This window comes from Tachysurus vachellii, chromosome 18 (assembly GCF_030014155.1).
Source record: "Tachysurus vachellii isolate PV-2020 chromosome 18, HZAU_Pvac_v1, whole genome shotgun sequence".
In the NCBI taxonomy this organism is placed as follows: domain Eukaryota; kingdom Metazoa; phylum Chordata; class Actinopteri; order Siluriformes; family Bagridae; genus Tachysurus; species Tachysurus vachellii.
This window is the reverse complement of record NC_083477.1, coordinates 10,932,642-10,947,883: the sequence shown is the minus strand read 5'-3', so window position 1 is coordinate 10,947,883 and position 15,242 is coordinate 10,932,642. Positions and strand designations below refer to the sequence as shown.

Genomic DNA, 15,242 nt, shown 5'->3' with positions numbered 1-15,242 from the left:
TTTTTTTACTAATGTCCTCTTCGGTAAATATAAATAACCATTTTGGGTTTCATATGCGAAGCAATTAATATAACCATGTTATAGTTCTTTTAACAGTGTGCATGTTTCAGTGGGTTTCCCGACACCTCCCAAACTGGCTACTCTATATAAAAGTGTGCATGTGTGTTTGTGTGTGCATGGTAAGTGGCTCATTAGCCATTATGACTACAAGTTGTCTATTGTCTCGGTTATATACTGTGTCCACCAAGTGAGAAAATGTAAAGTGTATTCAAGCCCAGTAGGATAGGTAATTCAACACAACCTAGACTAGATTAAAGTGCTTATTTGTAGATGAATCTAATGATAATTAGATAAAAATTTGATAATTCATGGTCTAGTCTTGCATCAAGTCTAAGTATCTCATTCTTAAGCTTAATGCTTTACTTTCTTTATGGTTTCAGACAGCTGAATCATCATTACGCTACAACACATTTTGTGCCTGAGCTCTAAGCTGGACTGTCAAGAGCAGTTTTATGGGCAAAGAGAGTGCGAGAGAGAGAGAGAGAGAGAGAGAGAGAGAGAGAGAGAGAGAGAGAGAGAGAGAGAGAGAGAGAGAGAGAGAGAGAGAGAGAGAGAGAGAGAGAGCAGTTCTTCAGTAAGTGTCCACAGACAAACACCAGAAGCCTGCACTTTAAGTTCTGAACATCCAGCAATCTAAGAAGTAGTGGGTGGAATTCTTTCAAGTTCGACAGGATTATTACAGTTCAGGACCAAATAGACAACTGCTATTAGGATCAACCTGAAAAGACAAATGCTAATGCTTGTTTACAAAAGGATAACTTACATAACCCATACTTACAATGATCTTATACTGTATGTAAGAAGACATGACACAAAGAGAGTTCTTTTAATCAAATCTACTTTGTTTTATCTCCAGGTTCTCTAACCTGCGCCATCTTTGCTTTCTTACCCTAATCTTGCTCAGTTTCTTTTGGATCTTGTGTGCCACCTGGTCACCCCAGTACTTCTCTTGCAAAAAATCCAAGAAAATCCTTCCAATCATGGCATTGAGCCAGGCTGGATCTTCACACCCTGCTACTGGATCACTGGAGATCTGCAGTGAACAGAAAAGAAGAACACAAGCTAGCAACCACTATGGGGTCATCACTATCAAACAGATTGATTACATTGCTTAAAGGCTAGAGGTGAGATTTTGGTCAGACTGAGGGGGATGTCAATGCTTAAAAGGTTGTAGAAAAAAAAATCTTAAACTTAACTAATATTTATGATAAAACACTTTAGTCTGACAGAAAAGTGAATTTTGAATATCTTCCTACTGTAGGTTTAACCCAAGCTAAACAAATCTGTAAATCAGAGTCAGTTGTAATTATTATTAATGCATTAAATCGCATCTTTCTCAAGCAAAGCATCATTTTACAAGAGAAACAAACATCAACAGAAACATATGACATATGTCACATCCTTGTCCAGTGCAAGCTCCCAACTGCAATGCTCCTTACAATGTATCTGACAACAAAAATGCATTGTTATTTCTTCCTATGTTAATAGACACATATCTCTAAAAAATCACTGTACAGTGCTGGCGAGCAGAAAAGCATCTCAGAATGGATTGACTCCTTTCAAAAACAGGAATCTGGGACTTGTATGGGTTCACCAAAATATAGTTCACCAAAACTGGAGGTTTAGAAGTGGTGGTGAAGATTAGAACAGAAGATTTTTTTAATATCTTCAGGGGTCCTGTTTCGATGAGTCTGTACCCATTTTAACCTCAGATTCCTGTTCTTGGCTGATAGGACTGTAATACTCAAACCAGCCTGTGTGGCACAAGTGTGCCTACAACTACACACACAGATATGCAGATATGCCAAAGTCGAAGTCACTCAGATCACATTTGTTCCTATTCCAATGTTTAATGACGTAATTGGAATAGTAGAGTACTTCATGAATGAGCAGGTATGCAGTGTCCATATTAAAGTGGTCTATAAATGTATTTAGCTTGGTACTTAAGCTCAAACAAGGTGTCTCTGGATTTCTCACCCTTTTTGTGTCAGTAGGGCTACCTGGCTCACTGTGACAAGGGCTGGGCGTGAGGCTATCTGAAGTAATGAAGTGAGCCATGTAGGAGTTGTAGTCCAGCAGAATCTTCTCTTTCACTGAGCCAGCCAGCTCTCTTAAACCCAGCATCGAGGCCAAGTCATCATCGCTTCCTTGACTGGAACCTCCAACACTACACACCTCTGGAAAAAAAAGTGAAAAACTGAAACTTTATTGCTAGAAAGTAGCATTAGCTGCAACAATCAATACAAGATTGCTTTGGACTTTTCAGCATTGAATTTGAATTTGTTACATATATTGTTCCCCATTTAACTATATATCATGCTTTTTTTGTTTGGCAGCTTCATGTTTGGGTAAGTTCTGTACCTGACTTTGGCTCTTCCCCATAGATCTTGGTTTTTGAAGCTAACAGGAAGTGCTGGTACCATTCCTCTTTCTCTCTACCTGTACGCCCAAACAGGTACAGAGTAGAGGTCTGGTCTGCTACCTTCTTCAGATGGTTGAGATTTTCTGCTCTTTCGCTGTTTGCCTCTGCTGCCTCACTGACTTGCTCTTCTGCAGCCAGCATAATGCAGATGGGATATTTCCTGTTCCAGACTCTCTTTTTTGCCAAGATTGCCGGCACCAGAGACACCTGTCAAAGGGAAAATATGGGCTATTAAATACTCCAGAAAATTTAGTAATAGTATAACAGCTACCTTTTAGAGTTTATTTAGTGAAAAAAACTCTTGTCTGGGCTTCACCTAACCTTGCAGTTGGATAGCTGGAAACAGCGTGAGCGCACAAATGTGACTTCATGAGTGGGCTCGTTGAAGGTGGCTTGCCGTGGGATGTTGACACGTGGGTATGACAGGTGTAGATGACATCCATCCAAAGTGACATAGACAGAGTGGCACAGAGAGAGGTGATATGTCTCTGGGTCATAACTGTACATCTCATTCATCCAGCCCTGCAGTGCATCCAAGAGAACATGGATTTATTACCTCTGCTGCTTTTGTATCATATTTGATATAACTGTACTGAATTGTGTGAGTTCTGAAACAACCGTTCTTTGTGAATACAAACCCTGTCATACCCTGTTCCCAGAATCAAAAATGTTTGGCCTTATAGGATCTACATTTGCCTTCATTTTGTAAAGTTTCTTCTGTGCAGCAAGCTCATCTAATTGATTCATAGAAACTCATCTCTCTGTCTTATATAGTAGTTGTTGTCCTATTTACTATTTTCTTTTCTCCAAGAAACAGACTGAGGACTGATAATATTTACAGTGCCTCTCTGTGCACAGTGTGTTTATTATGTTATGAGATATTGCTTGTATATCAACATTTTTCTGTTTTACTAGCCCAGCAAATCTCACATGTGGCTAAATAAAGCATAATTAAATGAAGGTTATCCTGATGTCTATCTTACTAAGCAGATGTGCTCTGTAAGGTTCTCATTTATGGAATACTTTGTGGATTGGTACATTTATCCAGTTCAACTGCTAACATCTGCCAAAATAGTTTCTGAGTGAGTGGGTGTCTGTGACCTAGATATTACAAGTTTAATAATTACTGAGACTATAATGATAAAAGGGTCTTGAATTCTTGAAGTCACTGAATCCTGACTAATTTTAATCTTGAGATGACCTGCATGCAGACCTGACCTGAAGCGTTCTCTTTGCTGACTTTCTCAGCGCTGATCCTGTAGACTCCATCAGCAGGCTGTCAGAGGGGGAAGAGATGGACATCTCAGGAACAGCTGGTCGGTGTGGTCCTAGCATCATTACCACTGTCAGACCTAGCATAAATCCACATGCCAGTCCAAGAGACAGTCCTGTCATGTAGGAAGACAGCGGTAACACAAAGAAGCTGTAAGCCAGCAAACCCACACATACCAGCCATCTGCCTGGGTTTGAGGATGCAGTGTACTTTACAGGTGGGACACCTTCCTGCTCTGGGCATATGACCTCTTTTCTGCCAGAATGCTCCTGAATTTCCAGCACTTGCATGACATCACCATAATTACAGATCTCATAGCTGCTACCCAGCTTACAGCAGGTCTCAGGAGTAATGCTTGGTTTTCTCCTTGGCTTCCATAGTGGAGTTTTACACACTCCAAGTGGAATCTCATTCTCTTTGTGCCATCCTCCAGTTCCATCCTCACTCTGAACAGGTATACCTCCTAAATAACTACATTGGGAGGCAGGCGAGTCACCTTTTGGTGACTTAGGACTGCCACTCTCCTCTCCAATGATCTTGCTGAGCTTACTAAGTGGTTCCTGCATGACCTCGGACAATTTACGTCGTGTGTCATCCAGTTCAGCCATCAGCAAGCTGCCAGAGCTAATCAGGTTCGGGCAGGACTCTGTGGGAGAAGAAGGCACTGTCTTGGGCAAGAGTTCTGCATCCTGGACAGTGGGTTGTTGGGCTACTGTCCACCTCCAAGGTTGCAGATAGAGCTTGGAGTCAGAGTTGGAGAGGCAGAATTCAGACTCTTTATGTGAGATCTCCATAGAAAGAGACTCAAGAAGGGTCGGCATAGGATTGGGCCTTAGCATGGCAGACTCTATAGACTCTTTATCAGAAGAAGCTGAAGAGCATTTGATGATACAGCTCATGGAGGAGGGAGCAGCAGTGATGCTATGGGTCGAGGTAGAGAGCACATCAAGGGCACTAGGGGTAGAAGAGGAAAGCGGAAAGCAGAAAGAAGAAGCAGACGAATTGCTCCCTCTGACATGAGATTTCTCTTTGGAGACACTGACTGAGTGACTTTTCTCATCAGGATCAAAAAAGAGCTCATTGTCTTCCATAATTGCATTTTGCATCGTTGTATGTGTTGGGTTGGAAGTATAGTCTCTAGACATGGTCATTCTCTCCAATGGCAAAAGCACAGCTGAAAAGAGAAAACATATAGCAGTTGCTTAATACTTCTTGATGTCATGTTTTGGTATTATTCAATTAATTCAATCTACCAGCATAACTTTCTTGACATTTTGTTACCACATTTGTATAGACTCTTGTATAGACTGATTGGCAGCAAACTAATTACTTTAGCCTCATGGGACCTCATTGAAGAGAAATGAAATTCAGTCTAATAAACTAGAATAGCTAGAAAATACAGTGAGAAGATCTGAAAAAGTGCATGCATGTATGTATTTGTGTGCATGAGACAGTGTTACTGTGCCCATTTGTGTTTTAACCAGCAGTAGTCAGTTTCATAACACTTTATAGGTTTAAACACACACACAAACCTTGCTCAATTATCTAATGACTTTCTTTCTAAAAACAAGAGCAAAATGAACAATTCCAAATGTATTAAACAGCTGAGAACTGAGGTGCTGGAAAATGCAATGATTATTATAAAGTGAATAGTAGGGGTTTCTTATTAAATTAAGACTTAAGATGATTGTAGTATTTTGATTATGAGTAATATTACAAAATTATTCATACACATTCTGCTTCATCACAGAGCATATTCAGCACTACTGTTTTTTTCTTAGGCTTATGTTTTTCTATGTGCTCACTAGGTCATATTCTTATACACATCACTGTAAGAAAACCATGATATTTCTGTATATATTCCAAATGTAGCTTACATAATACACAAACCCAGCAAACAGGCAAACTTATGCATCTGAAGCATGAACATACGGTCCAAATCCAAACACAAGTCTAAGTTCTGATTTACAAGAATCATTTAAATCAATTTCTGTCCACACCTACATCACTGGTGTTTAGAAGAGATGAGATCAGTGGCACTCACTCACACACAACAGATATGAGATGAAACACCATGTTGTCACTTAAATTATTTGATGTCTCTCTGCGCTGGCTCAAGTCAAAATTCTAAATGTTCCTTTAAAGAAAACATGGTAAAAAAGAAAAAAGAAAGGCTCATGGATGTTATACTAAATACATAGATTTTTTTTTACATAGATGTTATTAATATATATTGTGGAATCTTACATCAGCTCTTTGTCATTATATACAGTATACTGTACAGTATATACTGTACCACCACAGCATTACATATATTACCCTGCAATATTGTTTCAAACGATTTTGTATATTATATTTTGTATATATATAGATGTGTGTGTGTGTGTGTGTGTGTGTGTGTGTGTGTGTGCGTGTGCGTGTGTGTGTGTGCAAATACAGTATAGTGTTTGCCTTGCTTGGGTTCCTTACTTGGAGTTAACCTTATTGTGTCTGTCCATAAAGTCAGTTTTAATTTACAGACCCCTACAGACAGCTCAACATCACGTGGCTGTGTTTTAGCGCTGTATAAGTGTAGGACTGTATAAGAGCATATTATGTAATTACTCCAGTACTGAGCAGTGTAGGCTGCCTGTACTGACTGTGCAACATTCTCAAAGCCATTAATAAATTAAACAAGTTAATTCAGCAGTCTAATCTGCTGATTAACCCAATCACCATACCATATCTGCTGATTTCTTTTGTGCTGCTTCATTTCAAACCAGTTGAATGCATAATTATTTTTAATATCATGCATTTCTCCTGCTTCCAACACATCAATTTCAAGACCTGACTGTCCATTTGCTGTTGACAGATTGTAATGAAATAATCAGTTATCTCGAGATATTTGCTTTATAGGAATATGTATATATTCTGTAGTTTTAATGTCATGGCTGATCTGTGTATATTAAGGAGAAATCTAGAGAATTAAATAACATGACAAGATGCATTTTTTGATAGAAAATGGGATTTAAAGGGGATTTCGGGGAACCAAATATACTACACTACTAGTGCATACAGTATACCCATTCCTTTTGACTATATGTCTAACAAACTGATAGGGAAAAAGTATTTGGACACTGTTTTAAAATATATATGTACACATTATATAGCACATTAAGTGCTGCAAAAAACATTACTAATCTTCAGACTGCACCATGATGACCTAAAAGCAGCATTTACACCATAATCTACCACAACCATCTTTGTTTGCATGGCCATGTAATGTCTAGATTTTATCTATGGAGGATTTTGAAATTTAAGTCCATCAGAAGAACCCTCATAACTTGAAGATATTTTGCTGAAATAAATGGACGAAATTTGAACCACAATGTTGCATAAAATTAATTATTAACAGTAGAGTGTTTACTAAAAAAAATAAAAGAAATATGAACAAAACATGTTCAAAACATTAGGAATACATGTCTTAATTTATTATTTGTATGGGATTTAATAATTTCTAAAAATGTTTATGGTTTTATATGGTTTTCTTATTTTTATTAACAAAAATCTTTTATGTGATTAATGCAAACATTTTTGATCATATTTATAATGTCAAAATATGGTATGTGGAGATGCACTGAAAGTATATTGAATTGAATTAGTAGAAGTGTCTGTATATTTATCATAATGTGTTGTATAAGGCACTTTTGTGCACTTTAATAAATATAATAATTGAATTATTATATTTATATTAATTATATTTTATTATAAATTATTATATTATATTATAAATAATAATTGAGGAATAAATTACTGAGGAATAAAACATTACGGCACTGTTATTACTCCGCTTTGTGTTGTGCTACATCATACCACCCTGTCCACCTGTGACCACCATACCACCTGTGATTAGTTTCTTATAACAGCAAGTCCCACTGGGTTTTATTTCCTACCCATCCTATTCCTGATTGGCACAGAGCAAAGGCAGAATGGGGTTACATTAAGTGCTAAGAGTCTTAAGCGTGTTAATTCAGTACATCTGTTTGCTGTCATGTTACTAACTGCTCCTACATCTACATTATTCTGCATCCCTGCTAGATGAATTGCACCTGTGCTATGAAAGCAAATACTTGGTTCTTAATAGTCAGTCAGCATTGTGTATGTAATGTTCACTCTGTGCCTTTGGTTTTTTGATTCGGCTCAACGTTCATTGTGTAATTTGAACTGTTTATTTTGCTATTTTAGGACATCCTGATTTACCCTGCTTGTATATATTTATAATTCAACCAATGTTTGACTGTCCTTAACAAAAATCTAGAAAATAAATTAAATATAAGACACATAATAAGCACATGCATGCAGCTCTATCTGGTTGTTCTCATTCAGCATATTATAAACTGAAGCTTCCTTTTTCCTTAATACCAAAATAGGATAATAGGCTACGGGTTAACCTTATACAGGGAGATACTGATTAAGGACAGTGACGTGCATGACATGGACCTGTATTTCTCTCAGTGGACCAGAAGCAGATCTGAAGTTCTAACCATTGGTCAGCACGAATTAGGCCACTAGTAGACATTATTAAGAGTCAAGGTTTCCAATATAAAGTTTCTAATGGATCAGTAAAGGCTAGTTGTGATATTAGATGGGAGTTCAACATGAAAATATTAGGGCTGAACAATGCATTATATCATAGATGGCATGGTAAGAATGATGGGGAACATTCATGAGTTCTATATTTTTTGTTGTGAAGTGAATGAAATTGATTATCACATAATAATAAAACTTAAAAAATAATAAAACTTGTTAAGGAGTGGGAAATGTGAGGCAGCAAGTAGACCGACAGTTAATGTGTTGAAAGCAGGAAAAATGGACTGAACAAGATTTAAACAACTTTGACAAGAGCCACATTGTGACAGCTAGACAACAGGGTCAGATTGTCTCCAAAATAGGGCTTTGTGGGGTATTTCTGCTAATGAAGTGTAGTTGCTAACAAAATAGTCCAAGGATGGACATCTAGTGAACCAGGGAAAAAGGTCATGGGGACTCAAGGCTCAATAGACTGTAAGGTCCAGAAGAGCTACTATAGTCCAAACTGACAAAAATGTAAATACTGACTATTATAGAAAAGGGGACATGCACAATATTAGGCAGAAAGGTTTAATGTTATGGAAGAGTTCTGTATACCTACAGTAGAGTGTTTTAATAAAAATGATATATGATATGAATGATATGATATGATATGAATGATATAAAAGAACATTAACAGAACATGAGTCTCCAGAGATTAGTAATGTGTGTCTTTCTTCATTATTTATTAGTATACACTGGGTTTTAATAAATGTGCAAAATTTCTAAAATGATTTTAACATGATTTTGCCTTGTCACTATTGCTTGTTGCATTGAGATTAAAAAAGATAAATCTAATACATTTTGAATTTTAATCTAGAACACAATGAACTTGTGGTCTGAATACCTTCGAAACAAACCGTAGAACTAATTTACGTGGATAATTTTGCTATTTTTAAAAGATATATCCAGACTGTTAAAATTAGATTCATTTATAAAAAACACTTTTCTTATTTTACTCTATGATAATTATATTATTAGAATTCTATGATAATAGAAATATTAAAGCTATTAAGGTATTGGTTATATAACACCAATACAATAATGTTGCACATTCTCCAAGTCTTTTGACTTAAATTTCAGTCATTCGTTCTACATCACCAGTTCTCCTATACAGACTTTTCTGAAGAACTCACCTGGATGTCACCATCACTTCGGGCGAGATCCATGTAGTAACATAAAAATATTATTTCCTTCTCATTTCTTTTTCTAATCATCTTCACAGGTGTGAGAAGAAGCGAGAGGACAGTGCGTTTCTGAAGCACGGTCATTTAGAGCACTACGGTCCTTTGCTGCAGCATCCCTGTGCACGTGAGTTCAACACACACACACACACACACACACACACACACACACACACACACACACAAACACACACACACTTTCTTCAGTGTTCGTTTGAGTCAAGTTAGGCTCATGTAATCGCTGCAGGAGTCAGTTCATCACTTGGCTTTGGGTCACGGTTAATCACACATTAACCGCACATCCGCGCGCACTGTCCGGTTTCAGCTCGCGCGCACGTTTCCCTCGGCGAGACACCGACTGTCCTAGATGAGGTTACATTACACAGCGACTGTACGGATCATCGCGAGCTGAGCTATATTGACACACCTCCTGATTTAGTAGGATGTAACCATAAGTGTCCAGTTTCTTCAGTTTTATTAGAAGAAGCGTTTTCTAATCCGGATTACATTGAGTAACGTTAGTGAGCAGCGCCCTCCGGTTTGTTGCGCTGCTGCAGTAAACTACATGGGTCCGGAATCGTCTGGCTCAGGACCGCAATGCTATATAATCTCTTATATAATCTCAGAACAGGTGAATCCCAACACTGAATCCACTCTGCACATTTTACCTTTATTCCAGGTTTGACACTTTACCAACTGCAACTCTCTGAGATTAATGGAGTTCTGGTTCTTGCAATGAAATAGGAAACAAGTGCAATGTTTTAAAGGGTAAACATCACTCTGTAATCCTGATTGAATTGTATATAAATGATTGTTTTTATAAAGGGTGAGCCAAGAGCAAGTGATAGTGTGTGTGTGTGTGTGTGTCTGTGTGTGTGTGTGTGTGTGTGTGTCTGTGTTGACCTGCATTCTTAAAAGCTTGTAAATATTAAATAATGACAGTGAATGATCACCTTGTCACATATATTTTAATAAATAAATTATATTCCAACAATCATATCTGTAAAACTCTTGTGAGTGTCATGAAAGTGATATCATCTGTTTTGATTAACTTCATGTACTTTTTTTAACACATCCACATATCTCCACTTACCTGGCAGCTCCATCTCCAACCCAATGTAACCATCTCCCTCGTCTGCACATGTCCAAACCATCTCACTCTGACCTTGTCCCCAAAACAGCCTATTTGAGCTGTCAATTCAAATCAAAATGAAATAAATATTTTAATACTAACCTAAAAAAAAAAAGACTAGGAAATTTTGTGCAACAATGCAATGTTTTGGATATTTAATTAGACAAAGCCTTATTTTGTAAAGCAAAATAAATCAAAACTAAGGCAGGTTTTAATGGATTATGATATCTATCCGTTTAAAAAAAAAACACTGACCTGATTTACCTGTACTGTTTTAAGAAATGCTTCCATCGTGTGGTCGTGTTGAGGATAATCACTGCTGTACGGTTACGCCAAAGGTGGTCACATGGTACGGACACGCCGTCAAAACCAGAAGACCAGGCACGCGCACATAAAGTGTTCACACCTTAGTTGTTTATTAACACCAAAATCTTGTCCTGAAACCTTTCTCTCTGTATTGCAGCCATGTATTGTTCTTTTAACGGGGCAGAGATCTTTAAAGATCACTTCGAATCGGGTAAGTTCTCGTCTTGACTCTGAAAACTCTTTATATAGTAACGTTCATGCTGAAAGAAACCAGTATGGCAACTTAAAAGAAGGGTTTGTGTAACTTTTCAGTCACACGATTCTCAGATTAAAAACTTTGCAAATTACAAAATGTGCTTACAAGTCACGGGTTTTGTAATTTGCCTGTTAGTTTCCAGCAGCATTAAAGTGAAATGACATGCAGATTTACTGGATTGTTCAGGATTATTTCATCTTTTTCTCAGCTCTTACATTTTATTAGTCTCAGAAATGATTCTGCGTTTATTGTTATTGTTCTTAATGTTTCCAGCATATGCTGAGTGTGCACAGGTAATATGTAAAAATATAAATAAGTAAATAAAATATATATAGAGAGAGAAATGAAATGTAAGCACCAATTACAATTCTCACTGCTGTGCCAGTTTTCTAAAGATACTTTTTCATTCAAAAGGTATTACTTTTTTGAAAAAATTCGAAATATTTATTTGTATACTTTATTAAAAACTTATTTCAGAGTTTGCACAGAATGGTGCAAACAACAACAATTCATTGGACATTAGTTATGTGGGCAAAAATGTCCTTGATGAACGAGGTCAGAGATTGGACAGGCTGAGAGGAAGTCTCTTGTAACTCAAATAATCACTGTTTACAACTATGGTGAGCAGAAAATCCTCTCAGAACACACAACACAGCAGACTTCGAGGTAGTTGGACTACAACAGCAGGGTTATAAACTTAATTTACAACATTTGATTCGTTGAATTAGTGTTTCTTTATCTTTGCTGTATATTGTTAAAGGTTTGGGTGAACTTCTTTCACCTGAGTTTAAATGCCTTCTTTTCTCTGGAGATGATATTACATTTCATTTGCAGCCTACATCCTGCTGTTGTGAACATGAGATCCAGTATGCTTACTTAGCACCTAGCCCAGGGAGATTATCATGGTGCCACACATGGTTTGGTCCACACATAAATTCACTTAATGCGGTGTGATTATTTGCCTAGAATTTAAATAAAACAAATGAGATTGTTGGACACAAGAAGTACATGTTGTTTTTGGGCTTCATCAGTGCTTTCTGTTTGAAGTAAATGCTTAGTTACACCATAAGCCGGTTTTCTGAACCATGCCTTGGTTGGTCACAGCATTCATACTTGGCTAGAAATATTGAACTTTGTTGCACATGGTTTTAGATCAGAATAACAAGTGAGAAATTAGCATCGGTAATCAGTTATGTTGCAACCGGTGAACCATAAAAAATATCTGTATCTACCTTCAGTTTTCAGATTGAAAAACAAAGATTAGTTATTAATTAGTATTAAATTAGTATTAAAGCCAAATAACTTCATCATTCACGCTTCAGTGCAAATTTTCACCCGTTTGCTCTTAGTCTAAAAGGCTGTATTGTTAGTGTCAATATCTATAACCCAATTCTGCCACAACATGCCAAGGGTGACGGGTATGTAACATGCTATCTACTATCTTGTGTAGGTATCTATGTTTGTTCAAAGTGTGGATATGAGCTGTTCTCCAGCAATACGAAGTATAAGCACTCTTCTCCCTGGCCTGCCTTCACTAATACCATTCACAAGGATAGTGTCTCCAAAAAGGAGGAGAGACCTGGTGCACTGAAGGTAAAACTATTTGCTCACACTCAGTCTAATGAACTCACTCAGTGCCATCTAAAATGCTCCATTATTATTATACTTGCTTTTCTATAAGTTATTTGAACTGGATTGAGCTGACATGAAGACTATAGTAACTCAAATAACCGCTCATTTGTGTTTTATTAAATTGTGTCTGCAGTTGATGATGTACTTAGTTAAACAATATCATTTAAGGTAATTGTAATTATTTTAAGCACAATGCTATCTGATCCTTATAAACCTCTATTACTGAGTAGAGACATTGATCGTATAGCTCTAGTTATAAACAATCTTTTCTTCTACTAAAATGATTCCTTATTTTAGCTGTCTTTTTAATCAGCTTCTATACTTTAATTGTGCTATATGTTGTAGATTTGCTGTGGGAAGTGTAATCACGGCCTGGGTCATGAGTTTCTGAATGACGGACCCAAGCGTGGACTCTCACGTTTCTGAATATTCAGCAGCTCACTCAAGTTTATCCCTAAAGGTATTCATACTACTGCTAATGTTCTGAAAATAAGTATGGACTCTATAGCATGAATTCATGTATTATTTCTGTCTGTGCAGCATGCAAGAGGTGTACAATCTTATCAGCAATGGGCTGGTGTGGGTACAGGTTTTCATTTCAATTAAGCAGGAACCACACCTTATTCCTTCTGTTTAATTAGCTGATCTTGTCTTTTAATAGACTCAGGTATGGCTGGAATGAAAACCTGTGCTAACCCAGTGCTTTCTGATAAGTTTGGACACCTCTGGTCTAGCTCATCATTCTTGTGTTTATACTAAAATAATGATCCCCTTTCATGTCCAGTATTAAATGTAGACTTTATTACAACAGAAACATCAATGGTGGACAAAGCACTTCATTAGATAGCCAATAGTTTGAGTGAAAGGATATCTATGCACCTTGCTATATTCTGGGTTCTCTAGTCAGGTACAGTATAAGTATAAGACATCATTAGAGTCACTAGCTACTTCTTTTTCACTCAAGAAGTGTTTACATTTGAAGTGACTTTGGGTTTCTGCCGTGTACTGTTTTTGCTCAATTTTCTGTGTCTTTGAATCCCTTAATGTTACTTTTAATATGTGTATGGTAATGAAATGGGCTAGTTACGTGTAGTTCCTGTGTGTAATGCAGCATGTGGCAAGATTTTGAAATGTTGCTTCACAGAAAATTAGAAGAACCAGTGCTGGGCTGTTCAAGCACATGGCAGTAGTTTAGTTGACCACTGAGAGCCGTTATGCATACATAAGCTTTCTGCCTCCTTTATTTCCCTATTATTTTATTTTATTTTATTTTATTTTTTTGCAAATGTAGCCAGTGTTGTAACCCTTGCAGTTGTGCTGCTGCTTGATGAAGTTCTGGATGCTCTCAAGTATAATTAGGGAGATGATCAGTTACAAGTTTTTCAATAGATTTTGAAAACCATGAAAAGATAATATTAATAACCCGAACCAAATGATCAGACTACCTGAAAATGAGAGAACTCCAGTCACTAATGAATCATGAACTCTATTACAGGTGAACATCAGGACTGGGATCCCACTGGACCCAGAAAAAAAATGCAGGCAGTTAAATAGGAAGCTTATTTAGAATGTATTGGACTTGGAGAGACGTTTGTGCATGTTAGACAGGCCTTGGTATGTCCCATGTGCACAGGCTAATGATTTGTGTACTACGAAGTATTAAATAAAACAACAACATCCAGTGATATGATGCTTATTCTGCTCTTTGTTTGCAGAGACGGATGGAAAGTAGAGTGAGCTGATGGATGGAGAAGTGATAATGATATTAAAGAGCGACTGTTCTGTGGAAGGTGTGGAGATTTCATGAAGTGTTTTGTTACAAAGCCGTCAGTGGAAGTCAGAACACTGATGTTGATTAGCCACACTGGTACACAAAGGACTAGTCTGTTCTGAGTCAATATCAGTGCAAACCAAAAATAAATGTGGATGTAATTACTCTATGACATTTTGTAACTGATTAGCTGTTTTGCTTCTTTAAGCACTTGTAAGATTACAAATAGACCCTTGCATTAAATCAAAAAATAGCACCAAGCAGAAAATTATTGATTGTGGGTTATGCTATTGTTTGACAGTATTGCCCTAGGAAATCTATTTTAAGGACTAATAAAGATTTTAGCATATAAAGAGAAATATTTGTTATTTTTTTCATAAGTGCTCGCACAGTACTTCAGTTTAGTCTGTTCCTAACGTTTCAATACATTTACACTTTATCTCATTTTATACAACTGAGCAACTGAGGGTTAAGGGCCTTGCCCAGGGGCCCAGCAGTGGCAACCTGGTGGAACTGGCATTCAAACTCACGACCTTCTGATTGGTAGTCCAGCACTTTAGCCAGTAGGCTGCCAGTTTTTGGTTCTATACGTAATATT

The 15,242-nt window shown here is 37.2% G+C and overlaps 2 protein-coding genes across 2 annotated transcripts in view; one reads left to right on the top strand and one right to left on the bottom strand.

Moving 5' to 3' along the window:
• Positions 1 to 9,648, bottom strand: part of LOC132861002 (testis-expressed protein 2-like) — a 12,807-nt gene extending 3,159 nt beyond the window's left edge. The window contains exons 1-6 of the mRNA XM_060892329.1: positions 9,500 to 9,648; positions 3,701 to 4,929; positions 2,804 to 3,004; positions 2,422 to 2,689; positions 2,038 to 2,237; positions 950 to 1,093 (exon numbers count right to left, since the gene is read on the bottom strand). Of these exons, the coding sequence (XP_060748312.1) occupies positions 950 to 1,093; positions 2,038 to 2,237; positions 2,422 to 2,689; positions 2,804 to 3,004; positions 3,701 to 4,906 (2,019 nt within the window). The 5' untranslated portion in view covers positions 4,907 to 4,929; positions 9,500 to 9,648. The remainder of the gene's footprint in view (positions 1 to 949; positions 1,094 to 2,037; positions 2,238 to 2,421; positions 2,690 to 2,803; positions 3,005 to 3,700; positions 4,930 to 9,499) is intronic.
• A 1,385-nt stretch (positions 9,649 to 11,033) lies between these two features.
• On the top strand, positions 11,034 to 15,003 carry msrb1a (methionine sulfoxide reductase B1a). The gene is made up of 4 exons (XM_060893223.1): positions 11,034 to 11,196; positions 12,692 to 12,834; positions 13,219 to 13,333; positions 14,589 to 15,003. Exons 1-4 carry the CDS (start codon positions 11,145 to 11,147, stop codon positions 14,603 to 14,605), a joined length of 327 nt encoding a protein of 108 aa, XP_060749206.1. The 5' UTR covers positions 11,034 to 11,144; the 3' UTR covers positions 14,606 to 15,003.
• The last annotated feature ends 239 nt before the right edge of the window (positions 15,004 to 15,242 follow it).